The 19,486-nt window shown below is 43.2% G+C and overlaps 1 protein-coding gene across 14 annotated transcripts in view; it reads left to right on the top strand.

The window, feature by feature from the left end:
- Nucleotides 1-19,486, top strand: part of TPM1 (tropomyosin 1) — a 54,609-nt gene that overhangs the window by 11,295 nt on the left and 23,828 nt on the right. For 9 of the 14 annotated variants that reach the window (XM_030188335.1, XM_030188399.1, XM_030188301.1 and 6 more), the window contains 5 exons: nt 10,138-10,271; nt 11,962-12,079; nt 13,776-13,846; nt 14,629-14,704; nt 16,415-16,477. In XM_030188335.1, the coding sequence (XP_030044195.1) occupies nt 10,138-10,271; nt 11,962-12,079; nt 13,776-13,846; nt 14,629-14,704; nt 16,415-16,477 (462 nt within the window). Of the gene's footprint in view, nt 1-10,137; nt 10,272-11,961; nt 12,080-13,775; nt 13,847-14,110; nt 14,187-14,628; nt 14,705-16,414; nt 16,478-19,486 lie in introns of all 14 variants that reach the window. The other 5 variants (XM_030188349.1, XM_030188342.1, XM_030188391.1 and 2 more) reach the window with 1 other exon arrangement.

Raw genomic sequence — 19,486 nt, 5'->3', positions numbered from 1 at the left:
GCAGGCCGATACCTTGGCCTGGATTTCCGCAGTGATGTCTGGTGTGGAGAGATAAAGCTGGGTGTCGTCGGCATAAAGATGATATTGGAAACCGTGAGATGAGATCAGGGAGCCCAGGGAAGATGTGTAGATTGAAAAAAAGAAGGGGTCCAAGGACAGATCCCTGAGGAACTCCAACAGAGAGCGGGGTGGAGGAAGAACCATGAGAATGTACTCTGAAGGTATGGTGGGAGAGATAAGAGGAGAACCAGGAGAGGTCAGAGCCCTGGAACCCAAATGAGGACAATGTGGCAAGAAGTAAATTGTGATTGGCAGTGTCAAAAGTGGCGGATAGGTCGAGGAGGATGAAGATGGAGTAGTGACCTTTGGATTTGGCAAGGAACAGGTCATTGCAGACTTTAGTTAGTGCCGTTTCTGTCTAGTGTAGGGGCGAAAGCCGGATTGAAGCGGATCAAGGATGGCATGGGAGGAGAGAAAATCAAGGCAACGGCTGTGAACTTCAAGTATCTTGGAGAGGAAGGGTAGGAGGGAAATGGGGCGTTAGTTGGAGGGACAGGTAGGGTCAAGTGATGGTTTTTTGAGGAGTGGTGTGACAACAGCATGCTTGAAGGTGTCAGGGACAGTTGCAGTGGAGAGAGAGAGAGATTGAGGATATGTCAGTTGGGGGGGGGTGACAGTAGGAGAGATGGTGTTAAGTTGGTGGGGATGGGGTCTGTGGAACAGGTGGTGCATTTCGAGGAGGAGAGAAGATGGGCAGTTTCCTCTTCGGTGATATCAGGAAAAGAGGAGAAGGAGGCCTGGGTTGGTTGGTTGAGGGAGTGGGTTATAGGGTGAAGAGGAGGAGATGGTTTGGTGGTGAATTTGAGGTTGATCTTCTGCACCTTGTCGCAAAAGAAGTCAGCCAGTGATTGCGGAGAGAGTGAGGGGGTGGTGGGAGCGGAGGGCACTTTGAGGAGGGAGTTAAGGGGTGCCAAAGAGACGACGAAGGTTAGAGCTGAGGGAATTAGTCAATTGGGTGTAATAGTCCTGTTTGGCGAGGAATAGGGAGGACTGGAAGGAGGATAGCATGAATTTGTAGTGAATGAAATCAGTAAGGGTGCGAGATTTCCTCCAGAGGCGTTCAGCCGATCGAGCACAGGAGTGAAGGTATCGGGTGCAAGGGGTCAGCCAGGGCTGGGGATTAGTACGCCTTGTGGGGCGGACGTGAGATGGACGGTGCAAGGGTGTCCAGAGCAGAGGAGAGAGTGGCATTGTAAGTGGAGACAGCCTTGTTGACAGACTCAGAGGACATGATGGAAGGGAGGAGATCAGAGATACTAGAGGATAAGGTGGGAGGGTCGACAGCCTGGAGATTCCTGGAAGTAGTGGTTAGTGTTGGGTGGGACTGAGGGGGAGGGTGATGAAGTGTGAAGGTGAGCATGTGATGGTCAGAGAGAGGAAGAGCTGAGGCGCGGAAATTGGAGGGTGAGCAGGTAGAGGAGAGGACAAGGTCAAGACAGTGGCCAGATTGGTGAGTAGGGGTGGTGGAGCTCAGTTGGAGGTTGAAGGAGGAGGTTAGAGTGAGGAACTGAGAAGCATATGAGTCTGATGGGTTATCAATGTGTATGTTAGTCACCAAGAATGAGGGATGGGGATGTGGGCTCAAGAAAAACGGAGAGCCAGACTTGAAGTCGGTAAGGAAGGAAGAGAGGGACTTATCAGTGGGGCGATAAATGACTGGCACTCTGAGTGGCAGCGGGTAGAATAGACGGATATAGTGAACTTCAAAGGATGATAAGCAGTGAGACTGCAGTAGGAGGAGAGGTTGAAAACTGCAGAAGGGCGAAAGTAGTAGCCCGACGCCGCCACCGCAGCCAACTGGGCAGGGAGAATGGGAGAAAAGATAACCTCCATGGCATAGGGCCGCGACTGAGGCAGAGTCATCAGGGGTGAGCCAGGTTTCAGTTAGGACGAGCAGTTGAAGGGAACGGGAGATGAAGAGATCATGGGTGAAGGAAAGTTTGTTGCAGACCGAGTGGGCATTCCACAGTGCACACGAGAAGGGGAGGGGGGAGGAGGGGAATAGAGATGAGATTGGAGACATCGTGGAAACGTTTTCATGGATGAGACGAGGACAGGTGTGGGGGACCTGGGATGGGCTTGATGTCTCCCGTGGATAGCAGGAGAAGGAGCAAGAGAGTGCGGAGGAGGGTGGGGGAGGTAGGGCGACAAAGGCGACGAAGTTGGGATGCACTTAGGAGGAATGGGGAAGGGTTCATGGCAGAAAGGAGGTGTTGAAGGTTGAGAGCTAGGAAGGAGGAGGACAGTAGGGTTGGTGAGGTGGTAGGGGACAGGGGTGGGTAGGGTATTTCAGTAGTGAGCAGGACGGGAGAGGACATGGATGGGCAGTGAATTCGTGCGGTATACAGCGGTGGGAGGGGGAAAAGATTAGGGAAGGACAGGGCAAGGAAGAGAATGTGTAAGGGGGCCATGAGTAGTGACTGAGGTGTTTACAGGTGCATATGTGGCGACTTAGGTGTTAAACAGGTAGGGCAGGAAAGCCGGACTGGAGGCAGGTCGATGGGCTGGGAGACAGGCAGGTTGAGGGGTGAGCAGTCGGTCAGGAGAGTGATGGGCTGGGAGGCAGGCAGGTTGAAGGGTGAGCAGTCAGTCAGGAGAGTGATGGGCTGGCAAAGTAGCAGGCGGGGAGGCGGGTAGGTAGTAGTGCAGGCTAGGAGACAAGCAGGCAAGTTGAAGGGCTGGCAAGCAGGCAGGTTGGTTGATTGGCTAGCAGACAGGCAGGCAGGAACAGGTGAGTGTGGTGGAGTGCACAGCAGCAGATCTGGAACAAGCTAGAATGATTTGGAGCAGAAGAGGGCCAAGCAGCAGGATTGGAGCAAGCTGGAACAAGCTGGAGCAGATGGACTGGAACAAGCAGGGAGAAGCTGGATCAGGCGGACTGGAACCAGCTGGAGCAGATGGACTGGAACCAGTAGGGAGACTCTGCTTCCTCTCAGTCTTTGTCTTTGCCTTTGTCGGCCCGGTCGCTCAGGTCGCACTCCGAAAACCACCGCAGGCGTTCCAGTTTCGTGATCTGTAATCCGCTCCCAGGCTGTTCTGACCAGGGAGTGTGGCGGCAGCGCACAGGACCTCAGAGCATGATCAGCGTGGCAGACCGTGGCCCAACTGGCCTCTTCACGCAGGAACCCCAAGCCCGGGAACCTCCGGAGTGCCGGGCTATGACAGAGAGGCAACGGGAGCCCTGGGGCAGACGGATGATAAAGAAGGGGACAGGCCGTGGCCACGCAGCAGGCAGGCAGTTTCATGATCTGTAAACCGCTACCAGGTGGTTTTACTGCATTATGTATATGCTAGGAGTTGTGCGCTGAGCCATCCGTGCATAGCTGTAACCCAAGCTTTCTACACCAGCCCCTAAATTTGAACCTGAAGCAATGGAGAATTAAGTGATTTGCCTAAGATCATGAGAACTGGGACTGGTTAACTGGGCACCACTCAGTGCATTTACCTCGCAGCTTATAACCATTGAATGAATGCAGTGAAAGACTCCTTAATTGCTGGAACTTGCAGCCTCAAGTGGTTGCATGAAGGTTAGACAAATCATGTGGATCTACTATATAAATGACGAGTGACCGACGTGCTTTGCATGCGCAGAACAGCGCAGCTGTTCTGCACATGCGCGGCACGTCACACATCTCTCCTGGTGTAGTTAAACTTAACAGACAGGAAGGAACACAGCTGCGGGTGACCAACGAGCACTGGGCAGGGATCGTCCGACAGCGGCTCCGAGGTACAGACCGGCAGGTCCGATCAGCTGCGGCCGCCGCTGCCGCTTCTGTGACCGCAGACTAGCCTGGGAGCCGGCGCTTCCCTCTGCGGCTTTCCTGGGCGGGGGCTTGGCTGGACCCAGTGGGGCTCAGACTGCTTTCTTGACGGTGCTTCTTTTGCCTGTTTTAATGGGCTCAACGGCTTGCATTTAGCATAAGGAAAAAAAAGTACATGGAACTAATACAATTTAGTGCAGGAATAGCAATGTTGCATATCTGTTACAGATGTTCTCCATGGACAGCAGGATTTAAACCACACGTGGGTGATGCCACAGATGATGGTGTAAATCAGCCCTTGTCACATGGCTCAGAAGTCGCTGAAAGAGGCTTCTGAGCATGCTCAGTAGTTCCTGCCCTTACTCAAATCACTCTAGAGCATCAGTTATAATTCTTCAACACAGGGAAGGGAGGACACTTGTTAAAAGGTGTTCAACATCGCTTTCTCCATTGGCAGGCAGGATGTACAACAACCATACACATGGAGATTCATAAGCTGAGGGTTGCCCAGTGTTGGACAAGGAGGCAAGTTGAAGCTAATGAGCGGCAGCAGAATTTATTATAGCATTAGCAAGTGAACAATTGGAAAAGAAAGGTTGATCAGCACAATAATGTTTTGCAAATGTGTGAGGTGAGGACCGTGTGGCTGCTTGGCAAATGTCTGTGATTGGAAGAGAATGCGTGCCAGCACTGTAGACATGGCCCTGAGTTTGAGCATTAACTCTTGGTGCATTTGGAACAGAATGCAAATAACAGTAAATACAGTCAGCTAACCAGAGTCATGTCTGAAACAGGCAATGTTTGTAATGAAGTGTCATTTTCTTTAATTTGTGTGAATAAGTTCAACTTCTTTCGCCAACGAGGTCATCTTTAGTGCAAGGTGCATTAGCCAGTTTCTTGTGAATGTCCTCTCTTATGCTAGAAGCTCTAAGCTGGGCTATTCAGAGCTTGGCTATGGCTACAGTTGCAGCTCTAGGTGCAGTGTCATAGCAATCAAATAAAGATCTAATAAGGTATTTGGTACATTCATGTAGATCTTGAGCACTAGTTTGAATTGATTCAGATTGCTGAAGATTTTCAAGAATTTCATAAAGATACTGTGAGATGAGAAATTGGTAGGCTGCAGTTCTAGCTGAGGGCATTGCATTTTGAAAAGTCTTTTTACTCACAGTATGTAGGAGTTTATGGTCCTTTCCAGGAGGAGCATTATAATAAGATCAAGAGCTTTTAGAATGTTTCAAGGCTGATTTTTTTCCACTGCAGATTGGTAGTGTGAAAGTTGAAGTTTGTTGTGACCTAAGGCCTCTTGAACTTGATATTTAGTACAGCAGGGGCTCTCAACCCAGTCCTTGGGACACACGTAACAAGTCAGGTTTTCAAGATATCCACAATGAATATGCATGACAAATTTGCATTCACTACTGCCATGCTATGCAAATCTCTCTCATACATATTCATTGTGAGTATCCTGACAATCTGATTGGCTAGGTGTGTCTCGAGGACTGCGTTGAGAACCCTTCTTTAGAGGTATGAGGAGACGTAAGAGGCTTCTGCCAAATTAAAGCCGTCTGTTCTAGTAAATGTTCATGAGTAGGTAAAACTACACACAATTTTGGGCCTTCAAGGTACTTAAGAGCTTTTAAATATTTACTTCTTGGGTCGGGTTGTCCGTAATAATGTGAGCTAATTGTTTAGCTAACTTCTGTAGAAATTTGGAGTAGGTAACATCCTCTGGAGGGTCTTTGTTTTCAGGAAGCGGAGGAGAAAGATTAGAGGAGAGTTCTGAAGAGGGTCTTGACTGTGCTGGTGGAGTGTGTGTAAAAGATTGAGAAGATGTAGATGGCATAGGCTGTTCTGTACAGGTGAAGGAGTTTAACTTGAGTTAAAAGGAGGCTGAAGCTCTTTGGTATAGTCTTATTAGCAGGAGATTGAAGCTCAAATTGGGATTCCAATAATTGCCTCCAAAGCTCAGTGAAGACTGGATGAGGCTGAGATGGTGAGAGGATTCTGTCTGCTGGCTAATATGTAGAAGGAAGGCTGTTCTCCAATAAGGTAGGAGGATGAGAAGGAGTAATGTGCTTTAGTTTGGCAGTATGTTTCCTTCTCTTAAAAGGTGGAGAGACAGTTCTTAGAGTGCTGCAGAGGGGAAGGAGACTGTTCAGCTTGTTGAACTATATATGCAGGAGACTTACATTGGTCCTCCGTGTCAGATGAAGATTTTTGATTGGAGATGCCTGGAGAGATGGTGATGTCTAGCAGAGGAAGAGGAGCAAAAATGATGGTCCCATTGAGACTGTTTTAGAAGCAGACCTCTGCTTATGATGGCTCTTGGGGGGGGGGGGAGCTTCAGAGAACTGCAGTACTGTGAATGATGCGATGAAGATCTGTATTTGCAGTTCTCCGATGGACCACAGTGCTGAGAAAGCTCTGAAGGGCTGCAGCGCAAAATGGAAGAGGACGCTAACCGGCACCAATGACGTCTCGACACACTGTGCCCTTGACGCAGACTTGGGTCTTGGTGGCAGCTGTGTGCAAGTAGGAGAACAAAAGTTGGAACCAGAAGTAGAGGCTGGAGGCGCTGGCGATAGGGGAGTCACAACTGGAGTAGGCAAAGTTTGTGCGGTAGCAGACGGTTTCAAATTTGAGTGGTCTTGAAGAGATTTTTTTCTAATTTTTGCCTTGGAGATAAAGGAGGTGCGGTCAGGTTTGAACCCGCCTGAAGATTGCTTGGAAGCATCATGCATACTAGCTGTACACATGGTATGGGCAGGAGTGCTTCCTGCAAGTGCAGTTTAAATTTTTTATGTCAGTACTTCCAGTTTCGAGGAGACATTTTCTTGCAGTATCCCCAATTTGGGTTTCAGTCTCCTGCTAATAAGACTATACCAGGTGATAAGAGTGTGGATAAGGGTTTTGGCAGTGTGCTCAAAAAGGAAAGGGCAAATTTTGGTGATTATTATAGAGAAAGAAATGACAGGTTTTAGCAGTCTGCTGAATAGGTGTTAACTGCTGTATGCTCTCTGTCCATTCTCCACCCATACCTAGTTTTTGCCCCCTATCACTTAAGCTGTGCAAACTACATACCCACTGCAGTAACAGATGGCACTTGTCTGATAGCAGTTAAATGCGCTAATTCACACATTAAGGGGGCGATTCCTATATATGGCACCGACTAAGCATATTCTATAAGCGTCACCTAGATTTAGGCGCGGTCTATAGAATACATTTAATTGATATCTCGGCGCCTAAAACTACGCTCATCCATTTACACCGACGAAAATGTGGCGTAAATCCCAGTGCATAGATTAGGCACAGAGGGCCATATTCTATAACTACGCACGTAAATTTTAGAACGCTCATAACTACGCCCCTTTTTGCCTTCATACACTAGAAGTTTGGCACACTTTGTTACAGAATACACTTAGCACGTTGTATGCATAAATTATAATTATTGCCAATTAGTGCTCATTATTGTCTGATATGTACAGACGTGGAGAGGGATCTTGGGGGTGATGTTATCTGAGAATCTGAAGGCGACGAAACAGTGTGACAGGGTGGTCGTAGCTAGAAGGTTGCTAGGCTGTATAGAGAGAGGTGTGACCAGCAGAAGAAAGGAGGTGTTGATGCCCCTGTATAAGTCGTTGGTGAGGCCCCATCTGGAGTATTGTGTTCAGTTTGGGAGGCCGTATCTTGCTAAGGATGTAAAAAGAATTGAAGCGGTGCAAAGAAAAGCTACAAAAATGGTATGGGATTTGCATTACAAGACGTATGAGGAGAGACTTGCTGACCTGAACGTGTATACCCTGGAGGAAAGGAGAAACAGGGGTGATAAGATACAGACGTTCAAATATTTGAAAGGTATTAATCCGCAAACAAACCTTTTCCAGAGATGGGAAGGCGGTAGAACGAGAGGACATGAAATGAGATTGAAGGGGGGCAGACTCAAGAAAAATGTCAGGAAGTATTTTTTCACAGAGAGAGTGGTGGATGCTTGGAAAGCCCTTTCGCAGGAGGTGGTGGAGATGAAAATGGTAATGGAATTCAAACATGTGTGGGATAAACATAAAGGAATCCTGTTCAGAAGGAATGGATCCTCAGAAGCTTAGCAGAGATTGGGTGGCGGAACCAGTGGTGGGAGGTGGGGCTAGTGCTGGGCAGACTTCTACAGTCTGTGCCCTGAAAATGACAGATACAAATCAAGGTAAGGTATACACAAAATTGAGTCTGCCATGAGTGGGAAAGCACGGGGTACAAATGTAACAAAAAAAACAAAAAAAAAAGTAGCACATATGAGTTTATCTTGTTGGGCAGACTGGCTGGACCGTGCAGGTCTTTTTCTGCCATCATCTACTATATTACTATGTATTGCCTGTTAAGTGCTGTTATCAGTGCTCATTAGCTTGTCAAGTTGCACATGTTATAGAATCCTCTTGGATTTTGGCGTGGATCTCTAGGCGCACTATATAGAATCTGTGGGTAATTGCTGAATGCACTGGGGGCCCCTTAGTTTCTGATGACAGATGTTAGGTGAATTTGTTTCCTAGTCCAAGAGACTTCTGTGCCTTCAATCTCCAAATACTTGAGTATGTGACAGTAGCCTTAGTGTAACATGCTGTTTTGAGATAGTGAAGCACAGCAGTAACAAACTTCAGTGTAGCAGTAGGACTTGATGCATTTGTAAAGATTTCTTTATATTTAATCCTACAAAACTCCATGTAATGAGGCAGATAAAATGCTTGCACACTTAACTTTTCCTTTGCATTCCATGAGACATACTTTTTAAGCATTGCTGCACCTCAAGATTCTCTACTGCCATTTGTCTCCGTGCCTGATCATTTGGAAAGGTCCTTTATGACATCAGTAGTGAATCATTGCCTTACTGTACTAAATCCAATTTAGGCCTAGTTAATTCAAGTAAATTACTGCAGGGCCCATATTTCAGAAAATAATTCGCATTATCAATATTAGTGCACATTAGCTGTTAGTAAATGACCCCCTTAGTGATTGGGCTACAATGTGTTACCTTCATTGGGCATTTGTAAGCCTAAATTCAGTTGGCCAGTTCAAGACATTGTTTTAAGGATTTTTTTTCCTTGCTGCTCTGAGTACATTGAGGTATGCTTGCCTTATTATCGAGTGATTTACATTATGAATAAGTTTTTTATTAGGCATCATGCAATAGTTGTCAAACATCAGTAAGGTTAAAATTGATTCTCATTGAAGCTGAGTGTCAATAGGAAAACAATGAAATCCGGGCATGGCAGAAGACATTAAAATGGTAGTCACCGAGTGAAGCATCTCTAAGAGATCATTATAGTATAAAGAGGATCCTGAGATAACAGTATGAGGTATTGCAGCTTAGTTTAACTTACAAAAGGGTAGCTTGAGATTCTATAAGGCTAACAGAGAATGAGAAGACAGCAGGGGTTTCTGGATAAAAAGAGTAGGGTTGACAGAAGGGCCAACGTATCTTGAGACAAAATGTCAGTAGCTTAGAAGCTAGTCTGGTCTCTTGAGGAGAGTTCGAGTGAGGAAAAAGACATGCTTGTAGGTTTTAGACCTATATAACTATTCTGAGGTGCAGCTTATTTACTGCCAGATTGGGCCTGTATGAAACTCAAAAATTAATTAAAAAAAAAAACATAAAATGGAAAATACCTTTTCCATTGGTCTATCTTTATACATTTCTTGACCAACTTTCAATGGCCAGAACCACCTTTATCTGCTCAGGACAGTATGAATGAAAGATGACAATATAAGTGAAATGAACACATTCCAGTGAAAGTCTCAAGAGGAAAATGTAGAGGGAGTGACAGAACAGGGAATGATGGGTAGGGTGAGCAGAAGGTGACAAAAGCAATAGAACTATGGTTTATAATGTGAAAGTTGTAGTGCTTTGTCATCTTTTGATCACCCCTTGCTCTTGCTCCTCCACCTCTGCCTTTCCCCTTGACTTTCACTGGAATGCTTTTGTTTCACTTCTTGTCATCTTTTCTATGCTGTCCTGACCTGAGGAAGGAGGTTTTGGCCGCTGAAACTAGTCAAAAATGTATTGGGTTATTCCAGTAAAAAGGTATTACCTTTTTTTCCATTTTTTTTTTTTTTTTTTTATTAGCCTATAAGGTGAACAAACACGACTACCACATTACTTTTATCCAAAGAAAAGCTAGTAACTAATTTAGATAAGTCACAGAAGAATAAGGAAGTTAATATTTGACTCACACAAGCATGTATGTCCTTCCAGCTACCCTCTTTACATACTCCCTATCCATGTAAAATTGTTTGTGGGGTTCATTTTCTTGCCCTGTTTCCCTAGGCTGAAGCTGATGTAGCTTCTCTGAACAGACGTATCCAGCTGGTTGAGGAGGAGCTGGATCGTGCTCAGGAGCGTTTGACTACTGCTCTTCAGAAATTGGAGGAAGCTGAGAAGGCTGCAGATGAGAGCGAGAGGTGGGAGGTCTCTCTACTTTAACAAGATCTTTCCAACACACAAAGCAACCACCTATCCACAAACTATAAAGGATATTCCTGATGAAAACTTGATCAATTGCAGCCTTCGTCTGTCAGTTCCCCACTCCTGCATCCATAGATAACGGATAATGGTTTTCCTGCTTTTCATATTAACAGCGTCACTTTACTTACTGTAGTACTACACAGAACGTATTTCTCTTTTCACTGCAGTTGATCTTTGAAATGCTGCACTGGAAATTGGAAGGGATGGTTGTCTATGGTGTGTTCCATATGAGAGAGCAGGTCTTGCGTGTGGCTTTCTACTGTGAGCACACCACATTGTTCTGAATTGTACATAATACTTTGTTATAAGAGGCAATATTGCTATCTCAAAAGGCTCCTGTCCCTCTTTCCCATGGGACCTGTACTTTTACCCTTCTGGAATCCTGATCAGAAGTGGTGCAGTGATCCTCAACTTTGGCTGTTATGGTTCCAGAATGTTTACAGCTAGTATAGATGAGATTTGTATGTTCAGTGTAAAAACACACAATTTCCATGATTAATGATTTCAAGGACAGGCATCACAATTAAGATTCTCTGAGATAGTAACAACCGAGTTTATTTTTGGAGTTTTTTTTTTTTTTTTTTTTGTAGGATGGGCTGTTAAAATATTTAAACAAAATATCTGCATTTCAGCATTGTTTCAACAGAATTCAGGAGGCTTTTAAAGCCTTTATTGCAGAAATAACATTTAACAAGTTTTTCTTTTTTTTTTGGGAGGGGGGCTTCAATAAAGTGATCTGTGTCACTGTTAATAGAAAGTTTTTTTTTTTTTTTTGGGGGGGGTGGTGTTTTCTATTTATGGAAGTTATATAAGAGCATAGAAACTAGTAAAAGTATAGGCCAATAGAGAGTAGTACAGATCAGCTAGAGTAACCCAAAAAGCAGAACGGATCACAGATGAAAATCAAACAACAATACTTTATCAAAGAACGACACAACATGGCCTTGTTTCGACCAAAGGCTGCATGAGCAGCAACACTACAAGACATAAATTCCACTATAAATTAATACATAAAAGAAAATATAAAAAAATATAACAATCTAAAAAGTTTTAAATTTGTTATATTTTTTATATTTTCTATTTGTTTTTCTGTATTAATTTTTAATTTGTAGTAGATTTTGTCTTGTAGTGTTGCCCTGACACAGCCTTCAGACGAAACGTGGCCACATTGTGTCATTCTTTAATAAAGTATTGTTGTTTGATCTTCATCTGAGATCCGTTCTGCATTTTGGACTAGTAAGTGTATACTTGATGATCCTTTGAACACCTCTGACTTTATACTGGAAAAGTTAACTAGCAGTAACACGCTTTCTTCGGGAGTGCCTAGTTGATTTAAGGGACATACCACTTGATATACCGCCTTTCCGTGGTTTTTGCAACTACATTCAAAGTGGTTTACATAGTATACACAGGTACTTATTTGTACCTGGGAGAGTTAAGTGACTTGCCCAGAGTCGCAGGGAGCTGCAGTGGGAGTCGAACCCAGTTCCCCAGGATCAAAGTCCGCTGCACTAATCACTAGGCTACTCCTCCACTCCGAAGTGGTGTGTAGTGAGTGAAAATAGGATTATGAAAGCAAAAGTTGTACATTCCATAAATGTTAATATTTGCTCTCCCTTTGCTCAGAGGAATGAAGGTCATTGAAACCAGAGCCATGAAGGATGAAGAGAGAATGGAGATTCAAGAGATCCAGCTTAAAGAGGCCAAGCATATTGCTGAAGAGGCTGACCGCAAGTATGAAGAGGTAAGTGCTGGAAGCTCTGACAACCCTGATCTCCTACTCATCATGCAAAGACCAGAGTAGCATCCCCTAGCAAGTAAATCAGATCACTAAAGTCAATTGTGCTGATTGTAGTTTGAATGCTTCCGTAACTGGTTACTCTTGAGGATTTTATTTTAAAACCCTGGAGCATGCAACTCCTTCAGAACCTGCTCCTGCTCTGCATACTATCCCCACTGATGGACAAGTTAAAAATGCAGGTACCATAGATTTTCTGTTACAACCTTCACAGTCCCCTCCCATCTTTACATGTACAATAAAGTCTCAATTATCCGACCTTCGCTGACCTGACCATCTGGCATATCCGACTGACCCCCTGGTAACGTTGCGCGGCTTCTCTTTTTGTTTTCCAAACCCGCAACCACACCCGTTGTGAGCCAGGACCCTGCTTTTATTGGCTTTCTCTGCATTGTTTGAGGGTTTACCATTGTTTTCTGTATTATCTGACCTTTTCATTTATCTGACAATGGGTCGGTCCCGTTTAGGTCGGATAAACAAGACTTTACTGTACTTGTATACATAATTCTCATTTGCTGGGGTGACAACCTTGTAAGGCAGGTGGGCAATTAGATATTGAAACTTCTCTTTCCTGTAAGAGGGCCTTTGAACTGCAGTGTGATGGGAGAATTAATTCTGCTTATGCATTTCACCATGGTACTCAAGCTGTGTGCTATGCAATTTAAAACCTTAGAGCCTTTGTTACCTAGAATTTTCCTGCTGCTTTTTCTAGTTCAGTTAGAATCTGCTTCGACTATAGTTAGTGCAGTGAGCTATCTGGTGTGTTTCCTTCCCTCTCCTCGTATTTTATTATTTCACTGTCCTCTATCTTCGTGCCAGCATAGAAGGCAGAAGTTGTACACAGACTTGTCTGTTTACATGCACCTGAATCCTATATATGGGTACCACAACTGAACGAGGGCTGGATTTCTCCTACAAAGGGTCTGTGAACACTGCAGGATTCACAGCCCTTGTTGGCAGAGACCAGGTTTGGAAATAGTCCCAAGGCCATCCAACTGATGCTTGGCCTTAGGCTGGTGGCCTTTGTAATGAACCATAAGACTGGCGCTATAGTCTCTAAAGAAGGCTTTAGCTGGATTTTACATTTGTATCTCTTTAACTTGATGCTGAGCAACATAGGAATTTTGCTGAGCTCTTGCAGGAACATGATATACTGCATCCACACTAGATATTTGTCAAGACTCTATAGATATGCAAAGGATGTATTTCTGCGGGGAAAGCTATTGATATTGTCACGTCATTGTGATGCTTGGAAAGGACATCCAGTCTTTTCTTGAGTTGTGGCTGTGCACTGTACCTGGCACTTTGTTCACTCCTATGTAGCACAGGTATTAAGGGTTGGGGGGGGGGGGGTTCTTTTTGGATTTAATACCTCAGCCTACTTTTTTTTCCTGCTTAGGGAGTTAATTGACAGCTGGCTGTAAATTAATATAAATGAGAATTTAAAATCTACGTTTAAAATCCCTTATAACTCACAATAAGAATACTAAAAATACTTAAGCAAGTTCTTGACAGCAGTGTTCACATAACGGACCCTAGTCAATTGGAGTGAAGGGAAGCAAAATCATTTATGTGCCCTGTGGAGGTGGTCAATAGCACCTTCATGCCTACAGTTTGAGATTCTGGTTTGTACTTTGTGTAGGTTGCACGTAAACTGGTCATCATTGAAGGTGATCTGGAGCGTGCTGAAGAACGTGCCGAGCTCTCAGAAAGGTAAGAACTGAATCTCTTCTCGCAATTCTTTTCTGGATGCTTGCACTGTGCAGTACATTAAGCACTGTGTGTGGGGTTTATTATATTTAAAGCATGAAAAGCTGGCCTCACTTTTTTTTTTTCAGCACCAAGCTATAATTTTGCATGCATTCTATATGTATTCATATGTTAAGTATCAAAGTAAATGTGTGTTATTTTTCACTGCATGCTTTCACACACTGATTTTGTGAATGGCCTTGTGCGTTTTCATATATTCACTAACAGCCAAGTTCGACAGCTGGATGAGCAGTTAAGAATAACGGATCAAAGTTTGAAAACGTTAATGGCCACAGAGGATAAGGTACTCCTACTAATACACTGTCCTTCGGTTAACTGCAGCCATGCTTCCTCCCTCCACACCAAGAGAAATAGATCTATTTGCTTTCATGGTTTTGTTTTGTTCATTTCAGGACGAACAGATGCATAATGCTACTTTTTATTTACTGCTTGCTTTGGTGACTTTTGTTTGATCTATACAGAGGATTTCTTGAGCAACCAACAAAGAGCTGAACCAATCACACTGAAAAAGAAGTGGGGATAAGCCTGGTACCCACGTACAATTGGCAGTACTTAAAAGTACTCGTGATTGATTCAGCTGCTTTGAGGTATTCCTTTGTTTTTCTGTAATTCATTTTCCCCTATCTTTTTTCCCCCTTCTCCTCATCAATTTTCTTCACTTCGTTGATCTTCTGCCTTGCTTCTTTTCTGCATCTGTTCTGAAACAAACAAAAATAAACAAACAGCAAATGTGCTGAACTTGAAGAAGAGTTGAAAACTGTGACCAACAACCTGAAGTCCCTGGAGGCTCAGGCTGAAAAGGTAGGCTAGAAGCACATCTGAAAAGAGCAGACAGATTTTGGGATTGTCTGCTGGATTTAACACCATAAATATGATAACGCACTACCAACAAAGAACATTAGATAAATAAGCTCACCACAGTTTTAGCCTTTTTTAAAATTATAAGTAGAGAAACTTACTTTATGACTGTTTAATACAGCTATGTACATCACAGAAAAATTATAGATAACCCTAGGAAGGTTTTTATTCATAGTGGTTGTAAATAATGAACCTACGTAGGCCTTTCCTAAGACCCAGAGGCCTGAAGCTGTCAGACCTAATAATTATGGCCTCTGTGTGGCCCAGAGGCTCATGAGCTCTGGCAACAGGCTTGCTGAAGATTAAACATGGTTGCTATAGGCTGGATTCTATAAATTATGCTCCAAATTAGGCACTAGAAAAAATCAGCGCCAAACGTCCTTAATAGAATAACATTTAAGCACAGATCTTGTGGCTAACTATGGGTGCCAGACAAATGCCTGCTGAAACCTTGGTGTAAGTGCTGGCGCCCAAGTTAGGTGCACTGATCCAGTATATGCATACACATTCTCGGAACACCCCTGATGTGCCCATGCTTCTCCCATGACAAGTCCATAGACCGCTACTAAATGGACTTGGGAAAAATCCACAGTTTCGGGAATAACTTGTATAAAATGTTTGTACGTTTGGGTAGCTTGCCAGGTGCCCTTGACCTGGATTGGCCGCTGTCGGGGACAGGATGCTGGGCTTGATGGACCTTTGGTCTTTTCCCAGTATGGCATTACTTATGCACTTATTTTGAGATGCATGCTATGGGAGTTAGGCGCACTGCCTAGTGATCAGCCAGATGTGTGTGCGAATCCTAATTGGGGCCAATTAACATCAATTGATAGCACCCAATTACTGTTAATTGGCTTGTTAACCAATGAAGTTGCTCGCACATCTCGGGATGTCGCCCAAATTTAGACAACCTTTATAGAATCCAAGGGTATATGCAGAGAATGCCTAACAGCTTTTCACACCTTACCTATCACTATTTGAAAAGTGTGAAGGGCATGATGACACTATTTGGGATGTCTATTAAATTGATACTTGTATAAGCTTATTTTTAAAATGTTGCCCACCCGCCCCCAGATATCTTGGACTGATTGACAGATTTTTCAAATTAGAGCAGTTGCTATTTGATTCCATGTTCTGAGGTCCCCTTATCACTATAGTCCCCTGTCTTTAAGATTTATCACTGCATATAGTGGTAGGCGAGGACATGTAATTTGGAATTAGTTGGGATAAATCTCTTAACCCCTTCCCCTAACTTCTGTCAGTGGTGGCCACTAGATCCTATCACTCACCCCTTTCTTCTCCCTTCATGGGAGTTGTGATCATTCATTTAGTCTGATCAAGTAATCTGAGAGGAGGGGGTTGTATGGATAAAAGCATACAATAGATTTAATACTACAGATGGGCTGCTAGCAATGCAAGATACTTGAATTTCACCAACTTGTGACAGCAAGATGGCTGGCAATCGGTCATCAGTTTACATTAAATAACATTTTAGTCTATGGAAGCAAGTGAAGTGCATCCTCTTTTCAGATTTGACTAAATTGTTCATTTAAATTGAACACCTTTTTTAAAATATTCAAATCAGCATTTCTAATTTGCACGTTTGCATGCCTATCTAGAGAAACTCTTGACAGTTGTGGTGTCTTATTACAGTACTCCCAGAAAGAAGACAAATATGAAGAAGAAATCAAGGTTCTCACTGACAAGCTGAAGGAGGTGAGAGGATGGTCTTTGCACAGTGGTGCTTATGCAACTTAACTGTTCATGCTCTCTTTCTAGTTCATATAGATTGAAGGTAGTACAGAAAAATAAATCCTATCTAACCAAACATTTTGCATTTTGGAATTCAGAAATTTTAAAATGTCAGTTGCAAACCTTATAACAAATGTTTTAGAAACCAGGTACCTTTGATGCATTGCTAGCCTCTGTACCAGTCAAATGTCTAACAAAAGCTGGGCATTCGTTTAATCTTCACAGGAGGGGATCATAATATGGGACGTTTTCAGCAACCCACATAGTTGTAAAATGCATGCACTCATCGTCAATTTTCAGAGGGGACCTAACCTGGAATTTTCTTTTGGTCATTAGCTACAGCTTTGTGTGTACAGTGACGGTGCACTTTGCATATGCTCTTTGTGTGAGTGGTTGATCTTAGATAAAACAGTGCTTACATTTGAAAATGTAAATATGCTTCCACTGTAACCTCCTCCCCCCCCCCCCCCCCCCCCCCCCCCCAGATGGTGCTTGTTATCCTTACAAAAGTAACATGCTGTGAAAGTGCATGCATGTTTTCAGCCTCTCTGAGACAGTTTTCAGACAGGTACCTGGCTTATTCTGTGCTATTTGCATTATGCATGGGCACTTCTGCTTCTTGTATATGATAGCCAGTTTTCAAATGAAAATTGGTAGCTGTAAAATATGTGCTTTAAAGGTCCACCTACTTAGCACCTGCTGTTTTATATGGGCAGTCAAGCAGAGACAAACAGTCATGCTTACTACACTGGGAAATGAAATGCATGTGTGCTATATTTTCTCTACTTAAACACAGAAGTGCCTCTTTTCACACTAAGGAGTTGATTGACGTGTAATGATTTTAGACAACCTACCAGAAGTACATATAGCTTTAAAGAAGACTGGCTTTGGGCAGTTGTCCAAGATATGCATGTATTCCAAGTTATAGAATATCAATGCACATGTATCACTGGAAGATTTCCTTATTGGTGTATGCACCTATATCCAGTCACTAACTGTGGACTGACCTCTCCTTTCGGTTATTTTGGGGTTTCTTCTTTTTTCTTTTTGCTATTTGTGTAAATGCCTCCATTTACACATACAAAGACCTGAGTGATGCCATTCATTCAATAACAAAAGGTGTTTGTAAAATAGCTGTTCTGCTGTACATGCAGACACATGTATAAGACCATGGGAAAATGTGTGTACGTTTACAAAATACTCCCTATCTGGCTAGTCTTTTCCAAATGTTGGGCATCTCTTTACTGATCTACTCACCATATACAAAATTGGCCTTCAAGTATACTGTAAAAGCCCATATATACTTTACTGGGCTAAGGAGAGCAATTTTCAGACTGACCAATTTACCTAGATAAATGGGTTTGAATGTTGCACTCAATCCCTCTAATTTCATGAACTTCTGTGCACAATTTTGCGACTAGTACATAAAATTGCACACACAAGTTATAGAATAATGCCTAACTTAGTTAAGTGAACATAGCGCTGATGATGCAACAGGCATAATCACATTGCTTGTGAGACTTCTGCAATGACTCGTTTCACAAGAGCTAAAATGGTCTTGATTCACCTACCTCTTCATTGGTCAGCAAATTATTAATGTACAAAAGATTTTGGGTTGGGGGGGGGGGGAAATTTAATGTTATTTAATGAAAGCTTAAAATATAGGCTCATTATAGTAAAATGTGTTTACAAGAATGGACTGAACCCTGACGCAGCAATAATGCGAAACATGCTGCATGTCGGCGAGCGGTCCCATGAGTGATCTGCATTTATGAAGCTAAGTACATTTTAGTACAATGATCCTATATTTTAAGCTTTCTATAGAATATCTATAAATTACAGAATTTGCTGTCTGATGAAGAGGCAGGCGAATCAAGAACATTTTAGCTCTTGTGAAACGAGTCGCTGCTAAGATCTTACAAGCAAAGCAATGTGATTGTGCCTGTTGCATCATCAAGTTTGTACAAAGACATTTAGTGCTGGGCATTTATAGGTTGATTTGATATTTTATCCCCGCTGCATAAATCCTTGTTACTTGGCCAAAGGAATTTAAGTTAATTAAGTGGGCACTAATTGGCTTTATTTTTATTTATTTATTTATAGCATTTATATCCCACAATATTCCCACCCATGGGCAGGCTCAATGTGGCGTACAACAGTCTATAAAAACATACAACAATTCAGCAAACAAACAATGTCGTAACTGCCATTATTGACTGTCAAATGGTGTTAATTGGCACAGTTTGCAGTTACATGTGAAACTGCACTTAGGAGCTATTCCACAAACTTATCCCCAAATTCTATAAATGATGCCTTAAGTTGTGCACACTAATTTGGCTGCACAGCCAAATTGCGCATACAACTTAATTAACAAGCCAATCAGTGCTAATTGGCACTTAACCAATTAGCGGCACTAATTGGCTTTAATTATAATTTATGTGCACAACTTCCTTAGGCGTATTCTATAATGTGGTGCGCGTAAATTCTAATGTGCACAGCTGAAAAGGGGGTGTGGAATGGGCAGTTCGTGGACATTTTTTTTTTTTTGAAATGTCCACGAACTGCCCATTCCAAAAAAACTGTGTGCACTATTATGGAATACACCCGATCTGCGCCCTATGGTTTTAGGTGGCCTAAATGGGTGCACGTAAATTTCAGTTGCAAAAACGACTTGTGAGCATAGTCTATAAGCTACGCCTTACTTTAGGTATAGTTTATAGAATAGCGCTAAGCACATGGTTTTTTTACGCCAATTTTTAAGGCACCATTTATAGAATTTGGCCCTTAGCGCCTATGTTCCATAGCACATACCAGCAAAAAAGGAGTTAACATCGGAGGAGCATGGGCAGGTTAGCGGTGTGCCAGGCACTTACGCGCTAAGTTTATAGAATACTGTCAGTTATGCATGCAACTGACAGTATTTAGGCATGAGCATTTGAGATAGTATAAATGTTCACACATAAAGTTAGGTGC

Source organism: Microcaecilia unicolor, chromosome 1 (assembly GCF_901765095.1).
Source record: "Microcaecilia unicolor chromosome 1, aMicUni1.1, whole genome shotgun sequence".
Classification (NCBI taxonomy): Eukaryota; Metazoa; Chordata; class Amphibia; order Gymnophiona; family Siphonopidae; genus Microcaecilia; species Microcaecilia unicolor.
This window is presented reverse-complemented; position numbering and strand designations above follow the sequence as displayed.